The sequence below is a fragment of the Choloepus didactylus genome, chromosome 3 (genome assembly GCF_015220235.1).
Source record: "Choloepus didactylus isolate mChoDid1 chromosome 3, mChoDid1.pri, whole genome shotgun sequence".
In the NCBI taxonomy this organism is placed as follows: Eukaryota; Metazoa; Chordata; class Mammalia; order Pilosa; family Megalonychidae; genus Choloepus; species Choloepus didactylus.
The window spans coordinates 80,294,069-80,309,611 of NC_051309.1; the positions used below are offsets into that span (position 1 = coordinate 80,294,069).

Here is a 15,543-nt window from a genome sequence, read left to right on the forward strand (position 1 = left end):
TTTGTTTTTTTTACATTTTTTCCTCTCTTTCTTTTTTTCTTTTTCTCCTATCTCCCTACCTTGACTCTTTTTTCTCCTTCAGGGAAGAAATGGAGATGTCCTTATACAGACAGTGGCGATGGTGGTGAATACATAAATATGTGACTATACAGGGAACCACCGATTGTTTACTTAGGACAGAATGTATGGCTGTGAACAAAACCATCTTAAAAAAAAAATGGGGGGAGTGCAGCTGTGAGTGATGTTTTGAAGAAGAGCAAGCTTGCTAGAGAGGAACATCCTGGGAGACAGCCATTTTGAAACCAGAACTTTGGAGCAGACGCCAGCCACGTGCCTTCCCAGCTAACAGAGGTTTTCTGGACGCCATTGACCATCCTCCAGTGAAGGTACCCGATTACTGATGTGTTACTTTGGATACTTTATGGCCTTAAGACTGTAACTGTATAGCCAAATAAACTGCCTTTTTATAAAAGCCAATCCATCTCTGGTGTTTTGCATTCTGCAGCATTAGCAAACTAGGACAGATTTTGGTACCAGAGGAGTGGGGTGCTTTTGCTGCTGAGTCTGCAAATACCAAACATGTTGGAACGGCTTTTTAAGTGGATAAGGGGAAGATTCTGGAAGAATTGTGAGGAGCTTGATAGAAAAGGCCAAAACTGCTTTAAAGAGACTGTTTGTGGAAATATGGACTCTAAAGATACTTCTGATGAGGCCTTGAGCAGAAATGGTGAATGTGTTGTTGTAAACTGGAAGAAAGGCGATCCTTGTTTTAAAGTGGCACAGAATTTGGCAAAATTGAGTCCTGGTGTCAGATGGAAGGAAGAATTTAAAAGTGGCAACCTGGAATACTTAGCTGAGGAGATCTCCAGACTACGTGTGGAAGTTATACCCTGGCTTCTCCTTGCAGCTTATAGTAAAATGAGAGCAGAGAGAGATAAACTTAGAACTGAACTCTTGGGTTCCAAGAAACCAGAAGCTGATGGCTTGGAAAATTACAAGCCTCCAGGGTGTGGAATCCCAGAAGCTACAGCCCAACATGAGGATGTAACCAAACATGGAACCCAGCCACCATTTCAGTACAAGCCAAGATTGGAGATGTAATTATCCAGAAAGGATTTGTGGAAAGTCCTATTGTCTAATGGGTTTGATCCCTGTGTGCTTCATGGGAAGTCAACAGAATTTTTGCGAGATCTTTATAGACAGAGCCATTGCCGGTCTGGACTGGAGGAGACAGACAAGGAAAAAATTAAAGGAAAAATTTCTTCAAAGACAGAGCCATGGAGGTTGAGGTCTGGAGTCAGGAGGTCTCGGGCTGGGAGAGCGGAGGAGCCCACATCCATGGAAAGGGTGAGTTTGCCCTGGAGGTTGAGGGTGGGCTTTCCGCCTCGATGCTCTGGAAGAGTTTTGCCACCTCAGGTCACAAAGAGGTTGGAGCACATTCCCAGGGAATTGGGGAGAGCCTGGCTGCCACCACACTGTTCTGAAGGGGTTGAACATGTGCCCGGGAGATGGAAGGGAATCCGGGAGCTGCCCCGATGTTTGAGGAGGGTGGGGCCGAGAAGGTGGTCTCCCCAATGTGTGGGTATGTTGGAGCACTCATGTGAGCATTTGGAGAGGAAAGGGCTGCCGAAAAGGCCCTTAGGAAGGGTTAGGCTCCCACTCTCTCAAGCCCCAAGGATGCAACGTTGTTCGGTAAATGACTCTCAGACTTTGAAATCTAATGGAGTTTGTCCTGCAGGTTTTAGGAACTGTTTTAGTCCTGTCAACCCTGTTTTCCTTACTCTTTCTCCTTATGGCAATGGAAATGTTTATCCTATGAATGTCCCTCCTTTGTATATTGGAAGCATATAACTTGTTCTAAGTCCACAGATCCAAGGCTAAAGGAGAATTTTGCCTTAGGACCCACCACGCCTGTAATTGATTTTGATGGGATTTTGTACTTAACTTTTGTTACTGAAATGATTTAAGTTTTTTGTGATATTGTGGTGGAATGAATGTATTTTGTATTTGGAAAAAAAAAAAAAAAAAAAAAAAAAATGGGTTGATAAAGAAACCTTGCGGGCACTATATTGAGTGAAATAAGACAGAAACATAAGGACAAATATTGCAGGATCTCACTGATATGAACTAATTATAGTATGTCAACTCAGAGACATGAAATGTAAGTTATCAGGATATAGAACAAGGCTAAAGAATGGGGAGTGGTTGCTTATTATGAGCAGAATGTTCAACTAGCGTGAACTTAAAGATTTGGAAATGGTCAGAGGTGATGGTAGCACATTGTGAGAATAACAATGCTGAATGGTGTGTGAATATGGTAGAAAGGGTAAGCTCAGAGCCACGTATGTCACCAGAAGGAAAGCTGGAGGTTAAAAGATGGGAATGTATAAAACAATGAATCTTGTGGTGGACAATGTCGTGATTAACTATACAAATATTAGAAATCTCTCTCATGAACTAGAAAAATGTATGACACTATAAGTAGAAGTTAATAATAGAGGGGCATATAGGAAAAAAATATATACCTATTGCAACTATATACTACAGTCAGTAGCATTTTAACATTTTTTCATCAACAGTAACAATGTACTATACCAATACTATAAATCAATAATGGAGGGGGACGTGAGTAGGGGTATGGGAGGATTTGAGTTTCCTTTTTTTATGTGTCTTTATTTCTTCTCTGGAGTAATGAAAATGTCCTAAAAATTGAAAAACAAATTGTGGTGATGGATGCACAGCTCTATGATGGTACCATGGGCAAGTGATTGTACACTTTGGATCTCTGGATAACTGTATGGTATGTGAAGAATTTCGATAAAAAAAAATAAACAATACACGACACCAAAAAAAAAAAAAAAAAAAAAAAGTGCTGGATTTTGTCAAATGTCTTTCCTGCATCAATTAAGATGACCATGTGTTTTTCCCCTTCATTCTGTAAGTTTATTACATTAACTGATTTGTTATATTTAACTACCCTTGCACACCTGTTTCTATACACTAATAACAAACTATACACTAGTGAAGGACTTGTACATAGAAAACTATAAAACATTGTTAACCAAAGCAATTTAGATTCAGTGTGATCCGAATCAAAATTCCAACAGCCTTCTTTGCAGAAATGGAAAAGCCAATCCACTAATTTATATGGAAAGGTAAGGGGCCCCAAACAGCTAAAGCCATCTTGGAGGACTCGCACATACCTATCTTAAAATCTATTACAAAGCCACAGTAATCAAAACATCATGGTAATGGGACATGGACAGTCATATAGACCAATGGAATTGAATTGACAGTCAGATATCAACCCTCACATTTACAGCCAACTGATTTTTGACAGAGGTGAGATGTCCACTGAATTGGAAAAGAATAGTCTCTTCAACAAATGGTGCTGGGAAAACTAGATGTTCATAGGCAAAAGAATGAAGGTGGACCCCTACCTCACACCATATCAAAGATCTAAATATAAGAATCAGAACTATAAAATTCCTAGAAGAAAACATAGGGAAGCACATCAGGACCAGGCATTAGGCAATGGTTTCTTAGACTTTACACCCACAGCACAAGTAACAAAAGAAAATATAGACACCCAGGACCTCATCAAAATTTAGAACTTTTGTGTATCAAAGGAATTTGCCATGAAAGTAAAACGACAACCTACATAACGGGATAAAATATTTGGAAACCACGTATCTGATAAGGGTTTAATATCTACAATATATAAAGAAATCCTACAACTGAACAATAAGAAGACAAATAACTCAATTTGAAAATGGGCAAAACATCTGAACAGATATTTCTCCAAAGAACATACACAAATGGTCAAAAAGTACATGAAAAGATGCTCAATATCATTGGCCATTAAGGAAGTGCAAATCAAAACCACAATGACATTCATGATTTGCAATGGGTGGAGGTGGCCTAAGGGTACACTGACTGAGGAACAGAATGGTGAACTGTGGTGTATGCATACAATGGAATATTGAGCAACTACAAGAAGGAATGAAGCTGTGAGACATGCAACGAGGTGAATGGATCCTGTAGACAGCATGCTGAGTGAAGTACGCCAGAAACCAAGGCAAACACTATAATGCCTCACCAATATGAACTAACTACAATGTGTAAACTCAGAATTAAATCTTAGAGCACAGCCTAACAGGGAGATGATTATTGTAATGGTCCCTAGATTGTAAGCAATTATAGCAGTCAAATCTATTCCTGAATTGTAATGGCTATCTCCAAACTCTGAGATGTTGATCCCTTAATGTATAACCTGATTGGTCTCTAGAACATTGGGTATCTGTGTTACACCTGAAACTCAGAGCTAGAGCTCGGCAGATATGAATATCAGCATTTACACATACAGCAACTGTTAAAAAAAAAAAAAAAAAAAGCTAAAACAGAGCCCAGACTTGAATTAGAGATAGGAATAAAGCAGATCTGGTGAAGACTAGAGCAAATTGGCCAAAAGGGTAAAGGCTGAAACTGATTCTGTTCAAACTTCAACTTCCATGTGAGACTAAGGGAAGATATGTTTATTTGGTGGAGGATCTATATTTTCTAAACAGTATAACTTCTGCAGTCAGTTTGTTCAAACACTATAATTACATGGAACTTTGAATAGGAAGTGAGCTATGGTAGGTCTGTACAGATTAGAACGAAATAGCAACACATCGTAAAGTAATTTGGGTGGAGAATAAAAACATATATTCGGGGCCTCCCTGAAGAGCTGGGGGAGGATGCAGAGGTGTTGGACTTCCTCACCTGGATTGTTGCTGATATTCTCACAAACACTGGGGACTGACAGCTTGATGTACTGTGTCCTCTGTCGTGGGGCTGGCCCCTATGAAGCAGGTTGCTGCAAGGAGAGGCTAACCCTGCTTATAATTGTGCCTAAGAGTCTCCCCCTGAGTACCTCTTTGTTGCTCAGATGTGGCCCTCTCTCTCTAACTAAGCCATCTTGGAGGGTAACCTCGCTGCCCTCCCCCTCTACGTGGTACCTGATTCCCATGGGTGTAAATCTCCCTGGCAATGCAGGACATAACTCCCAGGGATGAATCTGGACTGGCATCATGGGATTGAGAACATCTTGACCAAAAGGGGGATGCGAAATGAAATGAAACAGAGTTTCAGTGGCTGAGAGATGGCAAATGGAGTCAAGAGGTCATTCTGGTGGACATTCTTACGCACTATATAGATAATTACTTTTTAGGTTTTAATATATTGTAACAGCTAGAAGTAAATACCTGAAACTACCAAACTCCAACCCAGTAGCCTTGACTCTTGAAGATGATTGTATAACAATGTAGCTTACAATGGGTGACAGTGTGATTGAGAAAAACCTGTGGATCGCACTCCCTTTATCCAGTGTATGGATAAGTAGAAAAATGGGGACAAAACCTAAATGAAAAATAGTGTGGGATGGGGGGGCTGATCTGGGTGTTTTGTTTTTGTTTTTGTTTTTTATTTTTATTCTGATTCCGATTCTTTCTGGTATAAGGAAAATGTTCAAAAATAGATTGGGGTGATGAATACATGACTGTAAGATGGTACTGCGAACAGTTGATTGTACACCATGGATGATTATATGGCATGTAAATATTTCTTGATAAAAATGAATTAAAAAAAAAAACACAATGAGGTAACAATTCATACCCACTAGAATGGCTACAATAGAAAAAAGACAAGAAAATTGCAAGTGTTGCAGAGGATGTAGAGAAATGGGAATACTAATTCATTGTTCGTGGCAATGTAAAAGTGTACAGCCACTGAGGAAGAGAGTTTGACAGTTCCTCAGAAAGTTATAGAATTACCATATGATCCAACCATCTCACTTCTAAGTATATACCCAAAAGATTGAAAGCAGGGACTCAACAGATATTTGCACACTGAAATTCATAGCGGCATTATTCACAATTGCCAAAAGAGGGAAGTGACCCAAATATCCACCAACTGATGAATGGATAAACAAAATGTGGTCTATATTACACAATGGAGTATTATCTAGCCATAAAAAGGAGTGAAGTTCAGATACATGTGATAACATGGATGAGCCCTGAAGACATCATGCTGAATGAAATAAGCCAGACAAAAAATGACAAATATTGTATGATCTCACTAATATAAATTGAATAAGCAAATTCATAGAATATAGGTTACCAGGGACCAGGGTGGGATAGGGAATGGGGAGTTAATGCTCAAATTGTACAGTTTCTATTTGGGATGACAGAAAAGTTTTAGTAATAGATGGTGGTATTGGTAGCACAACACTTTGCATGTAATTAACAGCACTGATATACATTTGATATATATGGTTAAAAGGGGAAATTTTAGGTTGTATATATGTTAGTAAAATAAAAATTAAAAAAAAAAAATCCATAAGACTGTACAACACAGTGAACCCTAAGTTAAATCATGGACTATAGTTAATGTACAATTATAAAACTGTTCTTTCATCAACTGCAACAGATGTACTGCACTAACACAAGGTGTTAATATTATAGTAGTATATGGGAACTCTGTTTTATGCATGATTTTTCTGTAAACCAATAACTTCACTAATAAAAGGGAAAAAAAGCATTTGGAAGGAAAGAAATGATATAAAATGAAAAAAGTATTCATTGGATTACTCATTCCAATAGGTTTTTACAAATCTAAAAATAAAAATTTATAAGTATGAAGCAAAGAAGATGGCCATCTCTTCAACAAAACTACAAGCTCTTGAAATTTTCAAAAGTAATGAATCCATCAATGCAGAAGTAATGATAAGCCAGAACCTATCAGTGAGATACTTGAGATCTGTAATCTGCATTGTGCATTGATGATGCAAACACAAAAAGAACTAGAAGTAATTATAAGCTAGAACCTATTAGAAACATGTCTATAACCTGGAATCAGTAATTTACCAGATATTGTTCCAGATTCCTGCTTGACATTGATGAGTAAATGGTTATATTCAAAGTACATGCAAATGTGAGTATACATATCGTCAAAACCAGGACAGTAAGGAATCAGAATTTATGTTTGTGATGTATTCATTTTAAAATTTCTAATGAAGTTTTTTTTTTTGCTACTTTTATTCTTAGTTCTGTACATTATTCATAAAAGGACTTAAAATATTAAAAACAAAAAAGCCATTGGACTTAGATGGTAAATGGTGATGACTAATTTTCCTTGTACACTGAGGGTTATAATATTAAAAACACTTTGCCAAGGATATAGTGCCTACACCTTACTGAGTACCTACTGTATATAAGGGACCCCAAGATATAGGAATTTCAAATAAAACACCTGGTCTCAAGAAGCTTAAGATTTATCAGATAGGATGAAGTTTGTATTTTGCAGTCCCAACAACTTTAAAGTCAGTTAATCAACTATAAAATATGGTGTTTCTTGGTTGTATAAAAGCTGTGAGCAGATCTGACATTCATTATATTACACAGCAGTGAAAATGAATTACAGCTCATGATTCAAATAGGACAAATCAGGAGAAACAAGGCTTAGTGAAAAAAAGCAAGCCATAGAAGAATACATATAATATAATTTTAAAAATCAGCAAAACTAAACATATTGTGACTCTTACTTCCACGACGATAAAGTAGCTTGTATAGAACCAAAGTCCCAATGAAAACTAGAAAGGTTGGTTTTAAAGGAAACAAACAGTTTGAAAGCTGCAGAGAGCATCTAAGGGCTTGGGGCTAAGATCCCAGAGAGAAAGGAAAGATACACAGGTAAACTCAACATTCAACTCCACTTCTTTCTTGAGGGATTTGCAGATTCCATACTGTGCTGTGAGAAGACAAGAAGCCATGCAGAAAGCAGCAAGTAAGAGGCTAAAAAGCTAAGCAAAGCCTCTGGCAGTTTCCTGTGCTAGGGAGGCAAAAATTGAAGTCCAGGTCCCACCATAAAAAGAGATACCCTGATAAAACATCACTGGCTTTAAGTTAAGATCCCTGAGGACCCATGTCCTAGGAGCCTGTAAGTAAGGGAAACCAAAATATAATAGGACTTTAAAAAACTGTAATTTGGCCTCTAATCACCTCAATCTTTAATTAGATTAAGGTGATCTATCCTACATTAACTGCCTAACAAAAGAAAAGTAAATCCTCTTTGAAGGAAAAATAGCATCCAAAACTTATGCAGGTTTTTACATATTTCACCCAGTAATCAATTTATAAAATATCAAGCATTCCAAAAGGCAGAACCAAAGCACCAAACACCAAGGGAGAAAAAAAACAGAAAGCAGAACTGATGCATAAGTGATCAAGATACTGGAACTACCAGGTATAGCCTTTAATGTGTCTGTGATTAACATGTTCAAGAAAACAAAAAGATGAAGAATTTCAGTTGAGAAAAGGAAGATACCAAGAGAGTAAGAGAGAGATTACATGTAAATTCTATAATTTAATTCCTGATACTTTTTCAATTGATTACTGAACACGAAAACCTTGATAGGTTCAGTAGCAAATTAGACAGAAAAGCTGAGGATAAGTGAGCAATAAACATGATGAATAAGTGATTAAAAATATAGGAAAAAGGTAAAGTTACAAAACACAGTGAAAAGATCTGTAACTGGAGTCCCAGAGGAGAGGAGAGAGGAGAGAAAAACTTAAAGTCAGGAGAGGGGAAAAGAACAATCACCTTCAAAGAAGCAATAATAATCCTAACAGGGGACTTTTAAACAGAAACCATGGAACCAGAATGGTATCTTTAAAGTACTGAAAGAAAATAACGCAACTTACAATGCAATTCCCAGGAAAGATATTCAAGAATGAAAGCAAAATTAAGACATTTTTAAGGAGACAAAAAACTGAGAGAAGCTGTCACCAGCAGACCTTCACTAAAAGTTATACTACAGAGAGTTCTTCAAGCAGAAGGGAAACAATTCCAAAGAAAAGTCAAAGATGCGAAGGAATGAAGAGCAACAGAACTGGTAAATATATGGGAAAACCTAAAAGAGTACTGACTGTACAAAACAATGTCATATAAGAGTTTAAAATAAACAACAGATTAAAATACATGACAAAAATAGCATCTCTCTCTAAGCCCACTTGGCAATTGAACTTCACTACCCTCCCCACTATGTGGGACATGACACCCAGGGGTGTAAATCTCCCTGGCAATGCAGGAAGCGACTACTGAGGATGAGTCTGGACCCAGCACTGCAGGATTGAGAGGATCTTCTTGACCAAACAGGGGAAGAGAGACGAAACAAAAGAAGGTTCCAGTGGCTGAGAGATTTCAAATGGAGTCGAGAGGTCACTCAGGAGGGTATACTTACGCACTATATGGATATCACCTTTTAGTTTTTAGTGTGTTGGAACGGCTAGAGGGAAATAACTGAAGCTGTCAAACTACAACCCAGTGACCTTGACTCTTGAAGACAATTACATAACTTTGTAGTTTGCACAGTGTAACTGCTTGATTGTGAAAATCTTGTGGCTCACGCTCCCTTTATCCAATGTATGAACAGATGAGTGGAAAAATGCAGACAAAAATTACATGAAGAATAGAGTGGGATGGAGGGGATGGAAAGATCTAGGTGTTCTTAAATTGATTCTGGTGATGAACGCACAAATGTATGATGGTGCTGTGAATAACTACACTGTGGATAACTGTAGAGTGTATGAATACATCTCAATAAAACTGTATTAAAAAAGTAAATGAACAATGGGGGAGGGGAATGAGATGTTCTGGATATTCTTTTTATTTTAATTTTTATTGTTTGGAATAACGAAAATGTTCAGATTGATTGTGGCAATGAATGCACAATCACATGATGATACTGTGTACAACTGACTGTACACTTTGAATGATTGTATGTTATGTGAATATAGTTCAATAAAATTGCATTTTAAAAAAAAGGCTATGTACAGCCTAAAGTTAAAATGAGAAAGTCACATGATAATTGATAAGCAAATGATTCTTGAAAAATGGGGCATGAAGAAACTTTTTTACGGTAATGGAAATCTTCTATATCTTGATTGTGATAGTAGATAACACAGATGTATACATTTATCAACATTCATTGAACTAGTCACCTAAAATGAATGCATTTTATTAGTTGTAAATTATATCCCAATATAGTTGATTTAAAAAATTATTGCAGATAAAGCAATTAGAAAAGAACATTTTAAATACAGTACCTACAAATTCCACATTTTTCACAATGATACTGCTTCTTGTCTTTGTCAAACAGATGGCATATATTGCAATAATATTCTCCAAACAATGTGCTGCATTTTTCACAAGTCTGTTGGGCCTATAAAAAGACACATGTAAATAAAAATTGGAATAAACTTACCAGCAAATTTTGAATTACTATTTGCATACCCACAATTTATATTAAAGTATATAAAATTTTATTTTCACTAATTTTTAGGGATTGAAATCAAAGATACTGCTTACTCTAAGAGCTGAAGAGGTCTCATTTGCAATACTTTTGATTAAATTTTTTCAAACCACCTCAGTAAAAATAAAAGAAGAGAAATGTCATAAAATCTTACATGTTGAATTTTTTCACAGTTTATGCACTGCACTTCTTTTACTTTAAAGCGATCTAGCTGATGATCTTCACTGTTATCATGACACAACCGGCAAGTATAAAGCTTGTTACAGCAAGGTGCCTAATCCCAGGGGAGAAAAAGAGTTACAAGAAGCCAGAGAATACAAGATTACCATGCAAAAAGAACATTTCCTCCTCCCCCTCTTGGAACAAAGTCACAGATTACCACCAATGGATCAATTGGTAAACTGATCCAAAACATATTTTACTGTTTCTAGGCATATTTTATTTGGAAACTATTCCCTTGAGTATCTATACATCTGTATCAAGTTGAACAAAAGCAAAGACAATGCAAAGACATAAGCATTAGGAAGGACTGAAATCCCCAGCCTGAAAACTAATGTCATAACACCCTAATCTTATTCTCAGCCCTAAATGCCAGACAGGTGTCCTCTTCTTAGACACTCCCAGATAAATTCACTCATATACTTCAATCCCTAAACATTAAAAATTATAAAGATTATATTTTTAGTTCATTAGCATTTATTAGTCAACTATCTGCCTGAAATTGTAGAGGTTGTAGAGGATGCAATAAACATAAGAGATAGTCCTTTTTTTCAAGAGTGGAAAAGACTGCCAATTGCCCACCAGATCTATTCTATCCTTCCTGGGCACATATATGCCCAGCTATATCACAGTTCCCAGCCTCCCTTGCTATTAGTTGTGGCCTAAGTTCTTATCAACAAAATATGAACAGAAGAAATCAGTGCCACTTCTGGGCCTGAGTATTAAGAAACTGGGCATGCCTCTCCCTCCATTCTCTCTTTCCCCTTTCCATCAGATGAAACTTGGACATGGCAGAGCCTATCTTGGATCATGCAGATGACCATAAGCCCTAAAACACGGCAAAATAATATAATGGAAAAAAACTTTTCCCAGAAGTGACTACATACATAGAACAGAATCTCATCACCAATCTGGATTGCTTGCTGTGGAATTGTTAAAAGGAAAAAAAATGAACTCTTCATCCTTGTTAAGCCATATCTATTGTTGGGTCTTCTTGTTACACCAATCTAGCTTACACAACCAAGAACATCAAGAGGTTTTTAGGCCAGTAAACTAACACAATACTTTCTAGTATACTGTGACCTTGCAGATCCACCCATTTCTGAAGTCTTCCTATGCCATGACTTACCATAACATAGTTCATTCTTTCTTTTTCCAACACTTCTCCTGACCAAATTCTTAATGATCTTTTCATCCACACTGATAATCCTTCCAGTACCCTTTAATCTCAGTTCCTTGACTTTCTCACTTCTGATGGCCTTGTTCTCCAACCTTCCTCAGCCACATACTCTCAAAGTCATACAGTGGAACGGGTTCTCAAACATTTTGGTCTTAGCACCCCTTTAGGCTCTTAAAAATGGAAGACTCCCCAAAGCATTTGTTTATGTGGATTATATCTATTAACATTTATCATATTATAAATTAAAATTGGTAACATTTTCTAAATGGCTATGACTTCTTTTTAAAATAAAAATAACAAACTCATTACATGTCAACATAAATAATACATTTTAATGAAAAACAACCATATTTTCCAAACAACAGGATTCTTTTATCTGCCTCTGAATTCAACTAGTCATATGTTGTTCTGGATGAAGCATATAAAGAAATTCTGACCTCACACAAAAATGTAGTTGAAAAAGGGAAGAGTTTTAATAATAGCTTTTTTGATAATTATGGATACTCTTCTCTGATATTACTCCAAAACTCTACAAGTTTTAAACCTTAAAGGTTAGTTGCAATGTGGAATCTGAAATCATATCTGTGACCTTTTCATCCTGTTACATTAATATTCATTGGTATAGCTTGCACTTTGAATGGATCTTTTTTCCATACATTGGTCTGAGTTAAGTACATCTAAATGTTCACAGGCCAGCACAATATCAAAAAATGACATTTGTTAATATCACTACCCATCTCATCAGAAGAGGTTCTGCAACTGGGAAGTTTTTGTAAGCTCACAGTGATTAACACAAATTTTCCAAAGTCCTAATATTTGTGTGAAAGTACAAATTTTATCACTAGCAAAAATAGTGTCACTTGTTTTCCTTAAAGTGAGTCTTCCTTTTTGAGAAAATGTCTGCTAATCACCCAGTGTGAATAACGATAATTCAAGTAAAAAATACTGTATGAAAAAGTGTCTAGTTCAACTCACAACTCAATTACACAAGAGCTTTTCCTCAAGACACCCATCTACCATCTAATTTCAGTTGTTGAAGTGCTTGATGAAACAGAATATTAAGACGACGTGTATTCAACAGTTGAGACTGAATAAAATTAATAATTTTATTGCTTCATCGGTGACATTCTTAAGTGAAACTGGCTTTTTCTTAACTACAGGTATAGCACAGTTCAGTGCCACTGCCTTGATTCATGGTAAGGTGCTAGCAGTTTTCCTCATCATTGCTTTCGCACCATCAATACAAATGTCAACACACTGAAAATAATAATAATAATAATAATGCCTTAGTATTAGCATGAAAATCATTTTGAATACTTGGACCTCCCCCAAAAAGGCCTCAAGGATCCCAGGAGTCCATTAACCACACTTTGAGAACAGCTGCTCTAGACAAAGAATTGCACCCTCTTTGTATTTCAATTTCAAGCACAAAATTCTCTAATCACTACCTCCTATCTTTTTAACCCACTCTTAATTCCCTGTCCCTTCCTTCTACATACTCACCTAACAAAATCCTAATCCTGGTTAAATTCAACTCTCTCCTACACAACCTACCCAGGAGGAGCTGAATATGGCTAGAGAAAAAGCACCACCATACTGACTGGTCTCACTTTGAAGTCATAAGCACTAACAAAAGTGGGCACTTACTACCATACTTCCCTAATCCCACTCATTCTTCTAGAGTCTAGGACCTACATGATTATTTCACATCTTCTCTCTCTTCAACCCTATTCCCTCCCCCTTACACTCTGCTATCCTTGCTTCTTATTTCACTAAGAAAACCGAAGTAAAAAAGAGAACATCTACACATCTGCCCCAAAACTCTTTCAACTTATTTGCAACCTACTCTGCCTTTCCTTCTGTTACAAAAAGTCTACAATCTATGCTTTTATCTAAGACCAACTCCTCCACTTGTACACTGGATCCTATCTACCCTTTGGTTACTCAAGGACACTGTTCCTAAAATTGTCCCTTCTCCCTCCTGCATTATAAAATGTTCTAACTTTACTGGATGATCCCAAGAGTATACAACATGCAGCAATGTCTCCCATCTTAAAGAAAAACAAAAAATCCTATGATTCCATATCTCCTGGCATCTATAGCCTCAATTTTTTGCTCTCATTTACAGCAAAACTCCAAGAATTGTCTAAAAGTACCATCTCCAGTTCCCCTCCTCCCATTTTCCCTGAACCTACTCTAATAAGACTTTATCTCCATCTCTCCAATGAAATTTCTTGTCAAGATCATCAATAACATTCTCTTTGCCAAATTCAAAGGTCATTTGTCAGTACTCATCTTAAAGAGCTCATCACTCCCTCCTTGAAATTCTTCATTTGGATGTTAGTAATTAAGGAAGGGACAAGAGAAGGGCAAAAAGGCTCAGTCAAGTATACCTTAATGCTATGAAACACAGATCTACTCGTGTGATTTCTGATGAGATTGGGGTGGGGGTGAATAAGGCCAGGGTGTTGAATTCTGTTTTAGACCTTGAGTTTGAAATAACAACACAACATCTCAACAGAAACGGAATCATAAGGATGGCACTCAATTTCCTTAATATCTGGTGACTTCACCCAGTACAGTGGCACAATGTTCAACAAAACCTGGCCTAGAGAAAAGGCTTTAGGACTGAATAGGCTCTAGATTGTCCTTAAAGGCCTGAGACTACCACTTTCTTCCAATTAATGGTTAGTAGGTAACAAGGATGATTGGTGAAGTGAGATGACAAAAATAAACGACATTGACAATGATGGCAGCCTACATTTACTACTTGCTTTCTCCAGGGAATGCACCTTGCTAAATACTATACACACAAACCTTTTTTATGAAGCAGGAACTTCCTCCATCCCTATTGTACATACAGGGCATTTATGGAGTAGCTAGTTTGAAATCACAGAACTATTAAGGGGCCCACCTAAGATTTGGGGATAGAGCTGTGTAACACCAAAGCTCAAGTTTCTCAAGCAAAATCTGTATATTGCCTTTCCCAAGAAAAATCAGGAAACTTCAATGGGACGGGTGCCAATTTTAAAAACTCTTGATTGACTAGGAAGTTTGTTCAAAGTAAACAGCAAAAGTAAATGTACCTTCTTATACATACAAGATACTTTTTCTACACATAGTTTCCTATTTAATGGCAATTACAATTACATGTTTGTCTTCCTATTTCATATACAAATTTTCTTCTTGCCAGGTTAAGGCATACGCATTGACCCTAAAATGAAGCTTGCAAGCTGGAAAACTTATTCACAGCAGGAGCTGAAATCGTATTCTGATTCTCCATCTGCTTATCCCCTTTCCATTTATTTCATCATACACCTGAAGGCGACCCTGGGGAAAATTCAGCACAGGCCTGAGGCTGCCTCAGTCTACGTCCAGCAGCAAAAGAAAAATAAACGCATCGATAAAACCCCGATGTGGAAGCCCAGGTTCTTCCCAAAAAAGAAAGGGCTTTAGTTGCAAAATACAAAGTAGGGTGGAAAGGTGGGACCTAGGGCAGACTTGCCAAGGGCATTCTCCGCAGCAGTAACTCAGTTCGACGTGGAGACAGGTCTCCTGACAAACAGCATAGCCTCAAACTTAAGCCCAAACCTAGTCTTCTTGCCCACTCCGCCCATAGCCCGGCCCGGCGGAAGTTCGTCGGGGAAGAGCCCATTGAAACCGTCACCTTCAGGAGACATCCTCTGTCATAGTGCTCGCAGCCCCGCCGCCCTTGCTCTTGGCCGCGGGCGCCATCTTCCCGCGCAGTGGCCGCCATCTCCTCCACCTCCCTTCACACTCCACGGACCCTTAC

General features: G+C 37.6%; 1 protein-coding gene across 4 annotated transcripts in view; it reads right to left on the reverse strand.

The window, feature by feature from the left end:
* RCHY1 (ring finger and CHY zinc finger domain containing 1) overlaps positions 1 to 15,543 on the reverse strand; it is a 109,714-nt gene that overhangs the window by 11,073 nt on the left and 83,098 nt on the right. For 2 of the 4 annotated variants that reach the window (XM_037829989.1, XM_037829988.1), the window contains exons 1-3: positions 15,418 to 15,537; positions 10,506 to 10,625; positions 10,146 to 10,261 (exon numbers count right to left, since the gene is read on the reverse strand). In XM_037829989.1, the coding sequence (XP_037685917.1) occupies positions 10,146 to 10,261; positions 10,506 to 10,625; positions 15,418 to 15,507 (326 nt within the window). In that variant the 5' untranslated portion in view covers positions 15,508 to 15,537. Of the gene's footprint in view, positions 1 to 10,145; positions 10,262 to 10,505; positions 10,626 to 15,255; positions 15,312 to 15,417; positions 15,538 to 15,543 lie in introns of those variants that run through there. The other 2 variants (XM_037829991.1, XM_037829990.1) reach the window with 2 other exon arrangements.